Below are 21180 nucleotides of genomic sequence, written 5' to 3'. Positions count from 1 at the left end.
AGTCACAATTATTATGGGATCATTTAAAGACTTTGCAGGCTTCGTGACGAATCACATTTCCACTAAAGATGGCATGTGATTGAAACAGAAAAATACGAATGAATTTGAATGAGGTCCTCTTCCGTAAATAATATTTTACACTAACACACCCTTCCCCTTGCTTTCTTTACGAGTGCAGGCAAACAATGTTTTAAAATGTTTATTATTTGTCCAGTACAATTTGGTTTGTATCAGAGGTATATGGAAAATTAAACATATTTCATTAGTAGCAAATGAATATCCTTTTTTAAAATCTGTATTTATACAACACAGTGTCTTTACAAATACAGACCAGAAGACAGAAAAGAAAGGATTTTATTAGCAGTATTACTGTTTTTTAACGAAACATGAAAATACAGCTACACATATGATCTCTTTAACAGTATCTGTTTGACATTTGGAAATGCATTCAGCAGCAGTAGCATTGTCACCACTCTCTTCTGTCACCCAGTTTAGATTTAAGCCTTACTGACATTTATCTGACAAAACATAACATGGCTTTTTTTTTTTGGTATTCTAAGCAATATCGAGACACACTGTACGAGAGCAGCCACTACTACCTCTGCTTTCCAGGGTGCACAACGCCAGAATGTTATTTTGGGGACAGATTTTGAATAGAAATTGAATAGAAAAATAGAAATGAATCTGAAGTTTATACTGCAGATAACTCAACAGTGCATGCTGTAATGTGCTGATATTGTTACTTAATTAAACAAGTAAGGGAGAGGAAAGTGCCATGCTAACATATGCTTTAAACTAACAATTAAGCTAAATAAATAAATTGTTAATGTACAGTAACTACATAGTAGTTGGAAATGATATGTATCAAAAGCCTCCCTCTGACTCCTTGACTTAGGTATGTGTCTGTTGTTATTAGCTGGGAATGTAGTTTGCCTTTTAACGGAAAAATGATTCGGCTAATTTAATCCCATTTAGCTATTCCGATGGTGTCATTTTTTTTCTTGAATATGTCAATATGCTCATCTACAATTACAGACTCAGTTCCTTTAAAAGTCCTTCCAATAGACTCTTTTAATGTGAACTTGCAACTAATAACATCTTTCCAGTGGCTGTGAGCAATTTCAAATGTTGTTATTTAATAGAAACTGCCACAAAAAGTTGAAACTGGAGACTTTAAAAATGAAATTCAGGTGCAAAAAAGAATTGATTAGTTCAAGCCTGTCAAGCTTTCCATTGTTGCTGTTTAAAGTTATGACAGCAAAAGACAAAAAAATCACACGTGATCTTAATTCTGAAGGACTGGGTCATTCACTGCACAGAAATATAAAAGTATGCTTCTTATAGCTAGCTTACAAATGTGGCTTCAGCTTCTGATTACTTGACATGTGTGGAAGATATGTTCAGATTAGCAGCACTTTGTGTACAAAGCTACTTGGAACCAATTAAAAAGACCTTTGTTATAATAAAAAAAAACATAATACGTGTTATTTGTTCTTACATAAACCTTTAAATGTTTGCTTACTATAGAAACAACCTTTGACCATGCAGTTTGATTAGTGCTATGAATTGTTGTTCCGACTTTCAAACACCCTGCTTTACTTTTCCATGAAAAAGAGAAAAAGGAGAACAGAAATTTGGCAAATGTAGCAGTAGCCAACATAAGTTTGGCTGGAGTTGATAAGCATCAAATTCCCCGTTTGCAGGAAGGAGGTGCTACCATTAGAACTCTAAATTCTCATATAGTGCAATCTTGGCTAAGTGCAATGCTGAAAAGATATGAATCTGTAAACCCACAAAAATATGTTTATTTTGTTATATTCTGCAGATATGCACTGTTGCTCATACTGTAGAGCATGCACACCACTTCAGTATAGAAAACCAAAGCTTGACAGGCCTGCTGACATACCTAGTTACCGTTATGACCAGACAGTTTATGAAAGGAGTTTATTCAGAGGTCATTTTATATAAATTTATAATAATCATATCTTTAAAGTGTACCAGATGGTGTCAAATCTAGCAAATAAACAACATCCATACAGTAAAAATCACATTGTTTATAAGGATGTGGCATTTTCAGCACAACATGTGACATTACAGGCTGGTACCAACAAACAGTATGAGAACACAAATTTCATGAGTGTGTACCAGGATCATAGGAGATTCCTTTGTGCTTTTTATTGATGCCTACACAAATGGAAAAATAACAAAAAACAAAGAAGGCCACATTTATTTTTTGTCAGTTTCTGTAAAAATGTGCTTAAAAACGATGCACATTCAGGGCTATGACTTCTTCAAAGGGGACAGAGGCATTTAGAATTCCTTTTTAACTTTTTTTAACCACACAGAAACAAGGACTATTTTCTCATGGCTCTTTTTCTATCTGCTGTTTGTTTGCATTTAGAGGCTTGACATTCTTTCTGCTACATACCTCAATTTTACTGAATTATTCATGCCTTACAAGTATGTAAGAAGCAGTACAATATACCTTCAGTTTGGGTGGCAAAAAAAGAGTCTAGCTTTCTGCTTTCCATATCTTAATAATGGAGGATTTAAATATACATAATGCAAATATTGTAGCAAAAAGACATCCATGAAATTCAGGGCATAAGTTTATTAAATTTGGAATGTGCTGTACTGTTGGTGCTTTGAATACAGATCCTGTTCATGAAGCCGGGCCACGTTCACACTGCAAGCTTTAGCGCTCAATTCAGATTTAATGCTCATATCTAACGTTGTGTTGTTGTTGTGTTCGTTGCTTGCGTGCCTGCTCACAAAACTACTTAAATAGCCAGTTTAAATAGTAAATACGTTTTTAATTCCACGGTGAACTGCTCGCCATCCTAAACTGACCCACATTTGAAAAAGAACAAAAACAAAAATGTTGCATGCAGCATGCTGTAAAGAATTAAACACATGGGCCACTGAGGCCATAGTGTTTCTTTTATAAGCTGATGTACAGTGGAAGCCAAATAGTTCATAAGGATGACAACAAGGATGAGGAAAAAGAGAGCCAGCTTCTTAACACTATCCCCGCCAATGATGAAATATTCCAGCAATCACTGTTTTCATATCATAAAAAATTCTTATTCTCACTTTTTCTTTTGGATTTCACTTTCTTTTAGCCTCATCTGCTCCCTGAAAAAGCACATAGAGTTGGGTTTTATCACCTGCCAACAAGGCTGGGTTGTTAAGAGTGATGTAAAAGCTGCGTGTTTACTGACATGACTGTTTCGATTGAGTTTGCATTGTAAAAACTCTTCTGGCTGGTCATGATTTTTAATTTTTTTTGAACAGTCATTAAATTGTTAGAACAAATATGTCTTGTCTTCACATATACATTCTTTCTACTTTTTCTACCAGCTCGCTGTACTATCTAATGCTACAGCCAGAAAGCTTAGGCAGTTCACCTCGAAGCTGTTTGCCAACAACAACAAAAATTGAAGAACGCCTTACTAACTACCAGGCACTGGACTGTTAAAACGTGTGTGACACAGCGGGGTGCTACTGCAAAAGCTGGAGAAACACGCAAAGCCAAACACCACTACATCCAGTCAAAGAATAGTCTAACATTTACCAGAGAATTTTGGTCTAAATCAGAAATTAAAAAGTTGGTATTTCAACTGATTGCTGATTTGGACACTTTTGCCTGCAGTCTGAATGTAGCCATAAGAATTTTGATATGACATTTTAATTTGACAATATCAAAGCCTCAACTTTAATGCAAGATATCAAACTTTCTAATAAAGGTACAGCAAGATGTAAGATATCTTTAAAATATTACTGGATGTTTAATTATTTATTCCTAAAAAAGCCAAACTCTTGCTTGTCACCCTCGTTCCCTTTTTCTTTTGAAGTGACCTTCCTGTTAACGTAAGTGTTGAACACTGTCATATATATAACCAAGTAAGACAGAATGGAAGAAAATGTAAATCTTTGGAGATTATACCTGTTGAAGTAAAATGTGTGTACAGTGTGATTTGGCTTTGATTTGGGAGCTATGTTTACCTCACTAGAAACGAAAGTCCTTATATGCAATTTCTCCACCATCTGAACCTTTGGCAGATGAACACAGTACCAGTCTATTTGCTGTAATTGAGGACTAGCCAAAATTAGGTTCACCATTTAAAGTGCATCATTTAACACAATAATTCTACATAGATTCTATTTTTATATTGCATTTACCATAATTTATTCATTTAATTGATTATGCTGTTGATATTTTATGAATTTCTTTCTACACAGTTCACAAGTATCAATCTAAGGAAGTTACAGTATGTCCTCTTGATTTCTATGATTGTTTTACTTTACACCATTTTATTTTGTACATAAATTTGTGATTATGTAATAAATATGTGCTAGAATGTGTAGACCCACTAGAAGCTTTTTCCGCCTGCAGTACATAATTACCCAAATCCTGCTTGTTGAGCTGACATCCCTGCCACAGTCTAATTCTACATGCAGAGAGAGCAACAGTATTTGCCTTCTTCAGTGCTTGTGAGAAACGTCTTAATGTTAGTGAGAGTGGCTGTCCAACAGAGACTCGAGAAAATGGCAGGATATGCCAGCATATCATGTTATAGGCAGTTAAATATCGAGGTCACTGGTCAATATGACATCCTTTTTTATGGAATCAAGATCAAGCATTCTGGCCTACTCAGATAAAACCCCAGTGAAAATCATTCAAAGGGTCACACTAACTTTGAAGCCATTTTTACAGGATTTCAGATTCCAGGTTTGAATGTCCTACATGACTAAATTTTGAAAGATTTTTGGTATGACTAAGACTAATACGAGAGTACTGCAGCAACACTTTTTTTATTATCTATTTCTTTTCTTTTTTTTTTTTTTTTTATAAAGGTCTTGGCATATTTGTGTAGACTTATAACACTGAGCCAAGAGCCAGTGGCCATAAATGACCACAAGCGCTAACAGCCAAAAATAAGATCTCTATAATAGCATTTTGCAAGTGGTGCAGCACACACGCTAACCTTTAATAGGACTCATTCCTTTCCAGTGTCTTTTATTACCATATTTCAGAAGTCCATGTGCAAAGAAAACAACTTCAGCCTTAACAGGGCAAGATCGTACTATTGAACAGTCCTGGATATTGTCCAGAAAGGAAACGGCGTGGGGCACACATTGTCTTCTATGTTCTCTCACTGCTGGAAGGAGAAGGGCTGTGCAGTTCTTTAAAAGTAAGTCCTTCTCACTCCTCACTCTCCTCTTCATCCCCCTTAGTGCCTTTACTCCAACGCTGGAAGCAATGAACAGTTGAAGCCAGGAAGAAACTGGTCATAATGGCCACCACAGACACTGAGATGCCAGAGAAAATGATGATAAGAAGGTCTGTTAGAGTCAGGGTGGCCTGGCACTCACGGAAGCTGTCCTTTGAGAGCTGGGTAAGGGATACACGTCTGCCATCCATAGGGAGGGAACACTCCAAACCTTTGACCCCTACATAGAAAGAGTAAATGCGATTATACAAATGAACAAGACACGTTGAACCTCACATTCATTCATTTCTATACAAATTCATTCTATGGCAGTACTTACATTACAGTTTACATCATATACAAAAAATAGCACATAGTCCAGGTACTGTAGGCCTTAATACAGTTCACTATATGCACTGCACAAACACAAGAACTCTAATTTAACTCCCCACTGGTTTAAAATTAAAGGTGATGTGCATTTGATCTACTGCTCACGCAGCCCACACCTGCTCAGAACTAAAGACTATCAAAGAAAAGTGGAGAGCATAGTTTGAGCTGTCTTGTTTGTATGAAGCCCTTTAATTCTGATAGTGGAATATCTCAGTTCAACAGGGTAACGTGGTTTCTTCCTAAGTGTGGGAGCTGATTTAATAACTGTAAGGTCGATCAGAAGTCTTCACTTATGAGTTGAAGTTGCACTGTGTATACAGTACACCCACCCACACCCTGACTGTAGGTACACTCTTGGAATACAGCTGAAATACCGTGAAGCAAAGTGATACAGTATATGCATTAGTGAGACATGGTTGATTTTATCTAGTGTGCTGTAGTGCTGTGAAAGCAGCCCATTTTCATGATCAATGCATTAGTTTCAAATGGTTTGGTGAATGAAAATAATTTAAAAAATAATTTCATTTGCTAGCTGCACAAGGTAGATCTCTTAGAATGCACACGCTGTTGAATAATGACCTCTGTTGCACTTCAAAAATCCACTGATGTACAGTATTAGCAAAGGGCACTGTCTCAGACAGGGGCACCTTGACCAAACTCATCTCAAGATGAAGCCGTGATAAATCAGTGAGTGCTGCTCTCTGTGCCTTTGTCACTTTAACGTGGTTTATTGTTCAGACATTGTTTAAATGGAAAAGGACAGTGACTGTGGCTTATTGGATTTCAAGGATACAAGCCCTTTATCAGAGTCTTCTTTTCCTCTCGTGATTACAAATGACATCAGCACTGGATCATTCGGATCAGTTTTAACACGCATGTGTTGATTACAGGCCACTGATACTATCACTAAAGACAGAAGGTGTTCATGCTGACAGAGTCAGGTATTCAAGTTCTTTTAATGAGAACTTGATTAACATTTGACATTAACTTGATACAAGTTCTAATTAGGTGTTAGAAATGTTCTTTGTTTCTGAATTTTTTGACCTTCATACTGCAAATGTTATACATCAACAAATTTAATGTAACTAAATACTGGCATTGTGCACAGGTGGGAAAAGTAACGTAGTACAAATATGTTGTTCTGTTCTGTGCTCTACTTAAGTTTTTATTTTTATTTTTTGACAACTTGTTACTTTTATTCCCTACATTTTAGTACAAATATCTACTCTACTTAAATTTCCATTAAAAAAGGCCCAATACTTTTGGCTTAAGCCATTTGAGGGGAGTTATTGTTTCCTGTACCTCCACAAGGTAAATGGAGGGAACAATAATATATAAAATCTATCCTACTGGTGTACCCATCAGCTGTGCTTGTTGCACATAATAAGCATCAGTAAAATAGGTAAAAACATATAATTTAGACATCATTAATAGCAGTACTCAAGAATTACAGTGGGCTGGAATGATCCAGAAAAATCAGGAACGGCATTTTTGGTGCAATTATTATAATTCAAACTCCACTTAAGTCTTATGGTAGCCTCACCCACTGAATCCACTTTTCATATCTCTCTTTGGGTATGGAGGCAAAGTCACTAAGTCTACAATTTGGTAACAGCAAACAGAGACATTTACTATCTACCTAATCTACTTAATGAAGATTGTATGTACTTTTTCCACCTCTGACAATGTATTGTGTGAAGAACAAGACATATGGATGCAAGTGCTGGTTTATAGGTGGGTAGAGATAAATCTTTAGAATGTGGGTGGCTACTTTCTACTGATACTGTGCATGCAAATGCACACACTTGGCAGTACATCAATTCTGGATCTTTGCTCAACAGTCAGCACAACATGGAGCATACTGAAGATTTTCAGTACTGCCCGAGAGTGTGTTTGTTCAATTAAATACCTTAATTCTGCACCAAAATAACATTTTTATGTGGTGTTTAATTTATTACATTTAAATTGTGGTAAAGTATTAGAGGAATGTTAATAATACGACTAAAACATCTGTGATGATCAATTAAATAATTGTTAAATGTATACAACTTTGTTGTAACCCAAAATTACAAGACAGGAAAAAAGTTATGTTTCATACATATTAAATACACTATTTTTGATTCAATGTTATTTTAAAATAACACCTGTCACAGTATTTGGGTTTTTCATAAGGTTCTGAACACATCTCCATCTCCAGCAAGGGTCTTTGTCACTAAACCTTTTAACAATTAAGTACGAAATCTAAATGTCAATAATCATGCACATATTTTGATCTCGTTTCATTTACTCTGATTTCATCCATCTTTTTCCAAGCACCTTCTTCACTTGTGCTAGACCGCAATAGGTCAGACAAAACATTAAAAAACACATTTCTTACAGATATCATGATTAATGTATTCCAGTGTAACTGTATAAACAATTTATGAATGCATTATAGCCTGGAAAACAATGAGGTTTGGTGGTTCTGCTCTTTTTAGACTTACATAAAAATGCCACATCCAAGTTATCATGTTTGGGAGTAATTCTGACAGTACATATTAATGTATTATACCTGTTATAACCATTTTTTAAGAACCACGGCATTTATGTATTTCAATTTCATCACAAAATCCCAGCATCAAGAGGTTTCAATAAGCCAATACCATCAGTCCTTATGTAGCTCAAGAGGAGCATATTGGTTCCTGGCATCATTAAGTCCACGACATGTCGGCCATATGCTCTGGGAATCAGAGATCAAAACAAATTCATGTTTCACTGCCTGTGAGAATGCTGCTCATTCAAGTTTGTATGTCTGCGTGACATGCATGTGCTGAAGAGGCAAAGTTGGCCTTATAAAGGCCGCAATGTATTTAGAGATGTTTAATCTCCTTTCGTGACAAGTATGAGCTGAAACGTTTTGTTGGCTTTTAATGCTTTCAAAATCCACTATTCTAAGCATTGCATTGCGTAACCAGCCACATGGCTCACACTTTGAAATTTGCAAAGTGCAGTTTAAATCAGCTGGGCTTCTTTCTTTTTCTTTTTTTTTAATTGTTATTTCTTTTCCAACATTTCTATTTTCTCTGACGGTACTCAAAACTACTGCTTGGACCTAATTTATAGACATTAAGAGAGTGATTTCCTCCTTTAATATACAGGTTTATGAAATTAATTGTTTTTGTATAAAGAAGCATCTTGTTTTCTGTTTTATCTAATATGCATCATCGATGTATATTCCAAAAAATAGACATGGGTAGAATGCAAATTAATTTGCATTAACTGGTTAACAGCAGTCATGCTGAATGAAAAGTCACCTCTAGCATAATTATCACATCCAAAGACTGCCTGTCTTGTCCATTTGCGCATAAAACAAAAGATTTACATTCATATTCTCAATGTGCTTTCTGCATTGCAAATAACCAGTCACCTTAGAGACTTCGCCTTTGCCTTTTGAGATAGTTCTGTCTGGTCTTGCCTCTTTCAGATGCTTGATTAATGACATCTGAGACTAAAATTATCCTGGTGAACATGGCCCCTGCAGGAGTAGCAGCATTATCACATTTATCAAAATGGATTTAGAAAACAGATCAGTGGTAGAAAGAGGCAGCAAAGTTATCTTCTTCCTGGTAGTACTACTTTTTACTATTTTAAACATTAAAAGAGCTAACATTAAAAAAAAAAAAAACATTATCCCAGCTTGTTTTCCCATGGGATAAAATTACAGCCAAAATCTCACCAATGCTACAGCCAACTGACTGCAGTTAAATCCATTATAATCCATTATTTTGAAATTATGTGCAAACAAATCTTCTCTTATAAAACGATAACAGACTCTAGACTTGTATGGATGGAAATAGCCTCTTAGTTATGAAAAGTCAAGCCAGCGCAGAAGAACCTTAAACCTGCATTCCTTATAATGGCCACAAACTCCAATGATAAACAAAAGTAAAACAAATGATTCTTCACCAAAGTGAAGAGTTTATTGTTTCACTCTGAGATTTCAAATCTTATTAAACAGCGCAAAATCTCGATTTTGTTAAAAATGATCCAAAGTGTCAAACATTGTAACTAAACAGGGTCGGCTTCAGGGTGTAGCCACCCAGTATTGCATGAGCATATCATCGCTACAGCTTTTATGATAAAGAATTTGAATGTATTCCATCATATTCCTCCTATTCTGCAGTAATTCAGAGGCTTAGTAAATATCACTATAAATATAAGTTAGATGAGCCTGATAAAATCTATGAATATCCTTTTAGTAATTATTTGAGTTTGATAAGTTGAAATAAATGTCTAAAATGTTAACGTATGTGTTTGTGTTAAATTAAGGTATTTATTTACATTTATCTCACACAAAAATTCAGTATGTGGTTCACAGCATAACTTCTTTGCATGTACTTAATATTTTTGTTTAAAATTGAATCAAAATATTTGAGAAATATGTATCTATACACATCAGTATCTTGTATTAAAATCATTAATTATTCAAATCAATATTATTTATTGTCAGCAACTACAACTAAAAAGTGTAAGTAAAACACAATAACGTAGAGTAATTGAGTACCATGAACCTTTTTTCATTGTTTTGTTCATTTTGTTTTTTAAATACTCTGAGCTTTTGTGTTTGCTCTCCTGGTTTGCCATTTATCCTTCAAGTATGTAAGGCTTTGAGCTAAAAGGGAAAAGGCTCCTGCCTTTTTAGTGCTTGTTCATTTTGAGTTATTTCCATGTTTATGAAAATTGAATTTTCAATTGTAAAAATGTTAACATGTGGTCATTTTTCATAAATGTATTATGAAACACACAACTACATATTAGTTTGTTTGGTTTTTTAGACTTAGACTACTAGTGAAATACAATAACATTCATATTTGAATGTTAGGGGGTGATCGTGGCTCAAGAGTTGGCAGTTCGTCTTGTGATCGGAAGATTGCCGGTTCGAGCCCGGGCACCAACAGTCTCGGTCGCCTACTGCCTACTGGTGGTGGTCAGAGGGCCCGGTGGCGCCAGTGTCCGGCAGCCTCGCCTCTGTCAGTGCACCCCAGGGTAGTCTTGTCATCACCAATGGGTGCATGACTGAATGCAGTGTAAAGCACTTTGGGGTCCTTAGGGACTAAGTAAAGTGCTATACAAATACATTATATTTAATATGAAGTACAATTTTGATTACGTTCAGTTTACAATATTAAGTAGATGGAACAAAATTTTGGATTAACTGACCATCTATATTTCAGTTACATTGACCAAGCATGTCAGTGTTATTTACTCAATTTTTTCATGTTTGTTTAACAACTACAATTATTCATTTCAACTTAATATGTTTAAGATTTAGTTATTTAATTGATCGAGTATATTGAACAGATTTGGCTGGTTTCCAATCTACTCAATATTTTTAAGTGTAAAAGTGTTGCCTCAAATATTTTAAGTAAATGTCAGTTTTAGTTTTTAGAGTGTGGGTACAGCTCAGAACAACACAAGTCTTGTATTTGTGAGTCTCACGTGTAATTAAAACACATTTAATGCATTTATCACATTTATTAATTGAACTGAAATAAATGAATACATTTTCATCTAATATAATATTCATTGCTTCAGTAGTTATTTCTCAGTTATTTAGTAGTATCTATTATTTAAACAACTCTGCCTTTGTCACATAAGCATTGTTATAGCTGGAGTAATACAGGGAGCTGTGAACAAGCTTTGTGACAGCAGTTATCCAGGACATCCAATGTTAGGCTCAGTGAAGCCAGGAAACCCCAAGAGAGCCAGACAACTTAAACTCACTTCTGGGAAGAGGCTCAAAGGATGAGGCTCTCTTTTGACTTTTCTATTTATACAACTAGTTTAAAGTAAAAAAATAAAAAAATAAAAAATAAATAAAATTTAAAGAAAAAAAAGTAAGTGCAATGCAAATACAGTTAACAGATACCAACTGCATAAGTGAGCGAGAGAGCGAGAGAGACAGAGAGAAAAGGCTTTGTTTCCTTTGCTTATACCTGTCTTGTCCAGTGTAAATATGTTTAGCAATGATGTATCTGGAAATACAGACTGCAGTCCCTGTGTTTTGTTGCCCGGGGATAACACAAAGATGCACATTATCAACCTAGATTGAGCATATGCTCTTAAATGTTTAAAGCCCAATTCTTTGTGAATCCAGCAAAACATTTAATAAAGATATGATTTCTAGTAACTGCAACTTCACACTTACTCTGGCAGAAAAATAAGATGGTGTTTTAAAGTACACAGAGTATCTAGGTCCATGCAGTGAGTCAATGACAGCTTGTTAAGTGAGTAAGCTGACGGGGTACAATTTTCAGAGTTCAAAAACACGTGTAAGGAGCAGGCTACTGTGCACTGACACACCACAAATCAGATCCTTACACTATCAGGTATGTCTGCCCACACAGCTATGTTACATTCCTGGCACGGACAGTTGATGGATTACGTTTAGGATTATAGCCAGTCAACAGGACGGGCTATCTGCTGTCTCAGTTGTGATTGATCTACCTAGCTGTGGCAGAATGATATCAGAGGCTTGTTTCTCTCCCCTCCCTCAACACCACAGTCTTTGTCCAGATTGATCTCTGCACCAAAGGCTAAAAGCAAAATTACCCCATCAGTACATCTGCACACGTATAGTAGTTAGCTTTCATTTGGCCATAGCATACTGGTGTCGAGGTACTCTCTATGAATACTCCAGCTGCGACAATGATTAACAAAACTGTCCCCTCCCTGTTGTATTAAACGGGATGAATGTGCCATTCAAGTCCAATATTCAGCGGATGTAAATAGAACAAGGCAGGCATAATTGCAGAGACTGAAAAATGATTCAGTTCTAATCCTCCAAAGCATTTGAAGGAAATCTGGGAGAAAATGGTGAGATGTATGCAAGAAAAGGGCAGCAGCAGGGACTGGAGTGTGGAATGTGTGAAGTGAATGCACAGCTGCACAAAATGACGAGCACGTATGTGACAGTGGGGTGAGGGTGACTCGTTCAGAAGGGGATTCCTTCTGCATGTAGACTCAGAGACATCGTTGTACTATGGGAATATTTAAAACATCTCATCTCAAAAACAATTGAAATTGCTTATTCCCAAACACCAGAGGTGACTGTCTAAAAGCAAATGCTAGCAGATATATTTCCACTATGTCATTGGACTGACAATGCAATGTGTCTATTGTCATAATTCATCCCAATTAAACAGTTAAATATGCAAGTCATGTATGTCATTTATGCCTCGCAGTTGGCCACATAGATGAAAAAAAAAAATCTATCATGCACGATGTTACACACTCGCAGCGAGATAATGCTTTTGGCTTTTCACCTTTTATTTCTGACACTGGCAGATTATCCCTTTCTGCTTCTGTATGAGCTCTGTCTGATGCTATCCCACTTTGTAATCCTGTCCACCTCTTCACACTCAGCTTTCCCTTCCCAGTGCTCTCTCCTTCACATCCCAACTTTAAATAAACATTAAATTAGGCCAAGATAAATCAAGCTGTCCGTCTGTGTTAATGGAACAGATATTTTCTCTCCACGGTAAAGATAGCAAACGATCATGCTGGGTAGTATGGCAGCATGCGAGTGTGAGCCAGTGGCATCATATTTTCAGACTGTGCTTTGGAGTGCGGAAACAGGTCTCAAAGGAGATACTTGATACGTTGTCAAGGAATATTCTGATTTTGACCCTGTCACATGAACTGCTAGTTTGTCGTGAAAGTGTTTAGGTCACGACTAGTGTTGATAGCAACTGCATGACGAGGCTCAGATCCAGTCTACCGTTGCCCATGAGAGTTGGCCTGTCTTGCCCTGTAGGCAGCTCTAGCTCCAATTACCCTGGCCAATGTGCTGTAGAACTGTGTCACTGTGAATTATACATGGCCTTTGTTCATCCTTAACCCAAGAGCACTGGAGACAGCAGTGGATCATGTTTACACTCATCCTTCCACTGAAACATTCATGAACTTCACTGTTGGCTAAAAACTAGACATTTAAATGGTGCTAATTCTTCTTTTTTTTTTAATGGAAAAGTTTATATATTTATATGACTAATCAGCTGACTGCTCAACAGGACAGTTGATGTTTTTTGTATAAAGAAATGGTAAGTCTGGTTTAACTAATTAAAAAAAAAAAATCAATAATAATTTTTATCAATGTTGCACATCAACTTTTTTTTTCTATCCAAAAAGTCCTGAATTGATGCACCTTCCAAGCATTCATCATGCTGGCCTGCAGTAATCACTGTTATGCAAACACGAAATTGCGCTGTGCTGTGAACTCGAAATCACAGGGGAAATCAAGAGGTGAAAAATGAAATGGGAATCCAGTTTACAGCATGGGCTCTTCAGCTGCTACATTATGCAGGTCTTAACCAAGGAAGTCATTGATACCTAGGGAAAACATAAAATAGCACTACAATTTTTCTTTATTTACAAGCTTGAAATTAGTTTGAGCTAGAGCGAAAGACAGAAAGAGAGATAGTTTATTAGTGCTATATTTTAATTCTGGAGAAGGATTTCTGATTTAAAATTTAGTGAAAGGCTTTTTCCTGCAGCAGTCTAGCTTCTGCGGTCTTTGTTGAATTGCTAAGAAAACAAAAACACATTCTTTAGTGTTTCTAGGTCTTCTGTTTATTGGAACAAAACCAAGGGAGCTACACTGATTTTCAGCTGGACTTTCTTTTTCACCTTCGTGTTTCATGCCTTGTTTCCCCTGCTCTCTCAACATCATTTTGTGGCTTTTCATCTGCGTAGCTGGAGCAGACTATGACTTGGTACTCGGATGGTACTTTCATCACGGCTCCCGTTATCACATGGTACTAGTACACTTCCAGTAGCAGCTGCGTTTTTTTATGTGGCCATGCAAATGATGTTATCACAAGCTATTTGCATAGAGTTGCACATAATTGTTTGCTTGTTTTTCTATTCTACTCTTTTTGCAGTAACACCACTTAGTTTCAGACTGAAGCCGCATGACAGTGAATATTAAAATGAGTATGTAGTATTTAATTGGGATACCACTAGAGTAGCCTTAGCCCTTCTGTTTTTAATATTATTGAGCTCTTGCTGGTAAGAGAGACAACATTCTCAAATTTAAAAACTATTTTTTGTAGCTATTTACCTGATTTGCTGCTTGCTGAAAAAGACATGAGGATGCAACACCCACAAGTGTGAAAAGAGCGCACTAATGGAGAATTTAAATTCTACTTTCTGTCTCTGTAACTGATTTTCTCTGAGATGAGTGAGACATTAAGTGGCAACGCCAACACTGATGATGGTTGTTAGAGTTGATACACATTGAAACGCTTACCAAGTCAAGCTCATTCACTAATGAGTGCCCATCTGTTTATTGTGTAACCACTTCCAATACAGCATTTCAGAGACTAGGTCATTGCATTTTTCCATGATCGAGAGCTCAGCCATTACGTTAATTAGGTCTGGCAGTTTGATTTCTGCATGTGTGAACCGTGTTTGTAAGTCCAATTCACTATAACCACAAATTCTCCTGCAATATGTTCTTAACTTCTTTATATTTGTATGAGCTGGTTGAAAACTTAGTTATGTAAAATAAATTTCTGCTCACTTCAAAAAACACATTCAAGGTGTTAGTGACATACATGAACATAACACATATAATCCACAGACAGTATTTTGGTAGCTGTGTAGTTTTATCATGCGACACACAAAGCCGCTTCTATAAACTAAACACAGAATAAGACAGCAACTTGTTTGGAAAGATATTTTCAGTTCAGTTACTTGTCCTGTGTGACTGGTACTAATTTGCATTGTTTTCCAATAGACTATAATAAAGTATAATTAGTATCCCTTTCACCAAGATATTATTTATCTTGGTCTTATTAACACTAGAAAGTAAATTCCAGACATATTTTGTCTAAAGGAAATGATAAAATATTACAAAAGACTGAGCATAGACTAGTTTAAAGACTCTTTACTATTAGGTTTGACTGTGCATTTTGTCCAAGCTGCTAGGGCCAGAAAACAAACACTTTCTGATGGGAATGTAAAAGCTGCTGATGAAGTGAGATAAGCATTACGAAATGAATTTGAGAGTGTGTTTTGGGGCCAGTTGGCAGTCATGACAGCAGCTTGGCCAGGCCTTTGGCTTCTTCTTTGTTGTTGATGTCTGTCTGGCCAGCTTTTGCCTTGGTCCAGACCTCTGAATCAGTCCAATCGACTGTGTTGACTGATTCATCTGGCATCGTGACATACAAACAAACAATGTTTTCTATTGAAAAAGCAAAGAGTGCCATGGGATCTCTAACGATTAACCATTAGCCCCTTAAAAAAAGCATTAGATTCAGGTGGAGACATTGGTCTCTAGTGATTGATAAGGGAAATTCAAATCACCTTGTCACACAGAAATTGGTTAGAATGGAGGTAATGTCAACTGGAGATGGAAATAAAGTGTGATGTGTGATATTAGGTAAGGCCAGCGCTGCTAATGCAATTCATTATGCCCGGGAGTTGACAACACATAGAGCCTGTGATTAATGCATTTGCAAACTCCTGCTTCGGGGAATTGGGTAATCTTGCCAGTTTATCAACTTTCCTTCCTCACAGGCCTAAACTTGCAAATTTGGGGCAAATGAAAAAAGAACACAGAAGCAGAATCAATAGCATGGTACACCATGGCCTAAATGTATATTAGAAGTTTGCTTTTGTGAGGTGTCAGCAGTTTGTAACAGCCAGCCACTTTGGGAGGGAGCTGAATTAGAGTGTTACCATGTCAGTTCACAATTTTAGAGAGGGTTATTTCACACATAAGGCATAAGGACAGGCTGGCATTGATTTGGACTACATCTTTTAATAATTAACCATGGATTTCATTACAGAATAGGAATTCTGGAAAGGATATTCACTGTCTGAATATCCTGTCTGCACAATAGGGCAAGGTAGAACATCAGCTGGCAGGGTGAGGGGGGTTTGGTGTTACCTGACTGTCTGACAAAATATTAATGTCAAACCCAAATCATTATCTTTTCTTAAACCATATGAGTATTTTGGGGCTTTAACCAGAACAAACAGCAAATGAAAAGTAATCTAGTTGTCAAAAATATAATGAAATGAAATAAACTGAACAATAACTAAGCTACATCTAAAAACAAGATATACACGCAGGAAACACAATTTAGTTTATTTTAAAACAAACTATCTGAGGTCATACTTCGTTAAAAAAAGGTTCCAGCTTTGGAAATTTGAAAACACTCATGTGGATGTGCGCATGTTTTTTCTGCAAACACTCATATCTTCTTTCGGTTAACCTATTCAAGAGACAAGAGCAAGTTTACAACCCCCATCTTAAACCACACTGTTATTCAGGCTTTTGATAAAACATGTTTCTTTGTTTATGCAGGGCAACGTTTTACACCCTGACAGTAACTGTACACCTTCATCTTTAAACCCAATAAACTGTTCATGAACATTTTGTGGCGTATTCACAGGTTTGGTTGCTGTTTTGTTTTTAAATACACCCACTGTGAGCCACATTCAAACAAAGTTCTCAGAAGATGTACAGCACAGTTTAAAGTTCATGTATAGCAGTACTGTCAGATTTGTTTATTTTAGCTTTTTGATCGAGTGCAGTAGTCTTCTCTTTTGAGAAACCTTCTGTCTCTTATGTGAGAATGTTGATTGCGATTAAGATATTTTATATAGTCTGATAAACAGAATGCCAAACAATGGTAATGCATTCTGTTTTATCTGGGACATACCATGCAACTCCCATTGGAATACATTAGCTCTTCTTTCATGATGTAAGAAGATCTTACCCTGCATATAATACTTCTGAAAGGACATGGTGACCCCCTTTGTCTTGTTTTATTCCTCAGATAAGCATGCACACATTGAGATTGCCTTGCAAAGCCTCCAAAACTTCAGTCCTGTTATCTAACTCAACGCTGCAGGCTAAATCACAGTGGTAGACAGCGTGTGTATATTATGAGCCTTAAAATTCACATGGATAGAGCAATCAGCACAGGAACAGGAGGAAGAGTCTGATTTTCAGTGGCATAGAAAAATGTTACATGGCTGAAATATTGTCAACTAAATAGCAAATATTATGTGAGAATTATATATATTATCTTAAATATTATATAGCCAATATAAATATAAGCCACAAATGAATGCTGATGATTACACAGGATATAGGTCAGGCTTATCTACATATTCAAATGTGAAACCATTAGAAAAGCAAGTTAGATTCTTAATGTGAGTTGTTTAATTTCTCTTTACAAATCACACAATATTACATTTCAAGTTGCTTTCTATAACAACTGATTAACTTTATACACACACTATCCTCGCAGTTTTTACTTTCAAATGAGTGCTATTGTCTCGTATTACACACTTGGTCTCACACATTATAGGCTGTGGGGGTGGAGGGAAAAAAAGACACAAAATTAGAACAAGGGAGAGGGGGGGGGGGTTTCCTCTCCTACAGGGAAAACATAAATAGACCAGAGAAGTGTTGTGGTAATGGATTTGCCATAATACTGCTGAATGTTGTAAAGAGATATGGTTTATTTGGGTCAAACACATGAAGAGAAAATTACTCTTTTTGTTACTTACCATTTGGAAGCTTATTACTGTTCTCCGTTAGCCATGCAAACAGGTTGGCAAAGTTGCAATTGCACACCCAGGGGTTGCCCTCAAGCCTCACTACCCGCAGGGAGGGCAACTGACTCAATGCCCCCACCTTTAGGGTAGACAGCGCATTACGCTCCAGTTCAAGTTCTCTCAGAGAGGTGAGGCCCAGGAAAGCATCCTCACTCACCTTGCTCAGATATGGGTTGTTTCCCAGTCGTAGTTTGATCAAACTCCGAGACTCCCCAAATGTCCCCTTAGGGATTTCAGTCAAATTGTTGCTGCCAAGGTCCAGGAAGACCAGCCTGGAAGAGGTGCTGAGAGTCCCTTGTTCTATGTGGGAAAGGGAGTTGTTCCGGAGGTCCAGATAGACCAAGTCACTGTATAGAACCAGAAAGTCAGAGGGGATACGGTTTATCCAGTTGTCAGCCAGCAAAAGCCTCCGCACATCCAAGGGGATCTCATCGGGTAAACTGGTTAGCCCACGGCCACTGCAGTCCACAGTGTGAGGATCTGGGCACAAGCAGGTTGCTGGGCAGTTCTCCCCCCGGGTCCATAAGACAGAGGACAGCAAGATGAGGATAAGCTGAAGCCAGCAGACACATGGCAACATGGTCAAGGGGGGGAAATGAGTTAGGGGAGAAAGAGGCTTGGGGTTAGGACAAATAGGAGAGGGTGGTTTGGGGTTAGGAACAAGAGGATGAGGGTCAGAGGGCAGGAGATCAGGACAAGGGAGGGAAAGGGGTGACTGAAGGGGGTGAAGGGGATCAATCCTCCTGGAGAAACATCCTTTTGTTATGGAGATGAATTTCTGGAAGGGCTCAGGAATTGGGAAATGGCAGAGCAGCGTTGAAAGCTGCTTTCCAAGGGATCATGTAGCGAGCTGCCTGGATAAAATAATAGCCTGCCTGCTTTGAATGAGGAAAGACAGGAGGATAGTAAGCAGTAGGTAGCTTGAAAGCAAGAACGACTGCTTTTAACACCGAGGGGAGGGTAGAATGAGAGTGGTAAATAGACACGAGCGAGCAGGGAATGAAGAGACGTCGGGGGCACAGACAAGGGAGAGGGGGGTTGAGGAGGAGGCTCTGTCCGCCACACTACCCCACAGTTGATCTGGCGGCAGTGACAGACAAAGACAATAAGGTCTCTGACACAAAAGGATATAATACAAAGCTCTGATTCAAGCATGACAAGCAAAGAGTAACATCGTTACATCCCTCCATTGGACCCAGGTCTCTGTATAGGAAAGCCCGTTGGTCTGATGAGAGAAAGAGAGAAGCTCACGGAACATCGCTCAAGTGTTCGTAAGGTTGTCTCCCCTTATTATTCCTTCTCTATCTCCCAGTGCCCTGCAACATGCTGTGTTACGCTGTCCAGCCCTGCATCAAAGCTGTGTGAGAGAGAATCCAAATATCCAGGCAGAAGCCTCGTGAATGTAGATTGCAGTGCTGAGCTGCACACAGCCATGCCAATCCAACGTCTGCCTCTGAATCTACCACAGTTTATCACATGCCCTCTCCCCTCTCATTATTTCCAGGGGGCGTGCCTGAACCACGCTGTCGACATGTGATATCACTTCCTATAGTGTTAAAAATGATGATTAGTTGTATCTTTAAGTATAAAATTTGAAAGATGTGATGCTGTTTATTTTAATTGCCATTTATGTGCCCTTAAAGACATATCCAGGAAAAAATATCTATCATGTTATATACTTTTAGAAATCTATTTTTTTTTTTTTTAAATTTAGCAATGAACATGTAGATATATCGATAGACAGACAGATGTATAAATATATAGAATTGTAAATACATTAGTCTTTATTTATGTATATTTATGTTCCTGTAGTATTTTGTTTCTACAATGAACATGAGCACAGTTTTGGTGTAGTGTTAAAATGCCCTTTCAGATCACCTGTCCTCTTGAAAGGAAAGTTTATTAATTATTTAGCTTTTCAATTTATACATATTTATAACATCAGTATCTGAGGTGCATTCAAGTCTCAACCCATAACGTAAAGAAGAGGATTAATTCTGAGCGTGTATTGAATTCGACAAATGGGATTTTCTCTAACAGGTAAATGTAATTAGACCACGGTTGTTGCAGGGTCATGGCAAATTAGACCTGTGGAGAATGAGGGTCGTGTGAAATGTCTAAGAAAGTGGCTTTGTCACACATGAAATGTCAGTGTCTATTTTCAAGATGATAAAAGATTCACACACTGGTTCACAAGTTTAACAAAAATTGGCCATGCACACACCTGCCCATAATAACAGGAAGATGACAGTAACATCTAACTCATTTCATCACAGAAGATCTAATAATAACTCTTTGCTCAAACTTTGCATTCACTGAAATGTCTGCAGCGACATCGTGTTGACAGGGGTGAAAGGCTCTCTCATTTTTTGCACAGTTAGCATATAAGAGCTGTAAAACTCTAAAAGCTGAGGCAGCGTAAATTGTTTTCTGTAAACACATTTCAGCTTTACATCTCACTGAGAGAATTTAATGGCACTGCTGTTTTTCACAGTGTGATGAAACATTTTCTGTCTCACGGACAGTTTGATGCTTTTCTAAGGAACAGTTTCCTACACTGGAACATACTGATACAGTTGACTGCTCCATGTCCATTTTACTGCTGTTGTATTCAAATAAATATAGTGATATAAGTGATAAGGAAAAACTGTATATCCCATATTTGGATCTGTAGATCATTCCTGACCTAAAGAAGTCTGTTAAAAATAAATCAGCTGTTTCCACAATGTAGAAGTTTATAAATATCCAACCACCCATTTTCTCCAAATTATCCAGTTCCAGACATGTCAGTTTAAACAAAGAAACCCAAACCTCACTCCCCTGGCCACCTTCTCCAGCTCATCCAGGGGGACACCAAGGCATTCCCCAGCCAGCATTTCCAGTATGTCCTGAGTCTGCCCTGTTGCATGTCAAAGCTACAAAACACATGTACACTGGTTGGGCAAACTTCAGCAGACCTTTA

The 21180-nt window shown here is 37.4% G+C and overlaps 1 protein-coding gene across 1 annotated transcript; it reads right to left on the bottom strand.

Annotated features, from left to right (window-relative positions):
* Nucleotides 1-336: 336 nt before the first annotated feature.
* lrrc38b (leucine rich repeat containing 38b) lies at nucleotides 337-19697 on the bottom strand. The gene is made up of 2 exons (XM_085160650.1): nucleotides 18171-19697; nucleotides 337-5454 (listed from the first exon to the last, which is right to left on the bottom strand). The coding sequence occupies exons 1-2, from the start codon at nucleotides 18796-18798 to the stop codon at nucleotides 5207-5209; spliced, it is 876 nt and encodes a 291-aa protein (XP_085016776.1). The 5' UTR covers nucleotides 18799-19697; the 3' UTR covers nucleotides 337-5206.
* Between the last annotated feature and the right edge of the window lie 1483 nt (nucleotides 19698-21180).

The sequence above is a fragment of the Neolamprologus multifasciatus genome, chromosome 5 (assembly GCF_963576455.1).
Source record: "Neolamprologus multifasciatus chromosome 5, fNeoMul1.2, whole genome shotgun sequence".
NCBI classification, from domain to species: Eukaryota; Metazoa; Chordata; class Actinopteri; order Cichliformes; family Cichlidae; genus Neolamprologus; species Neolamprologus multifasciatus.
This window is presented reverse-complemented; position numbering and strand designations above follow the sequence as displayed.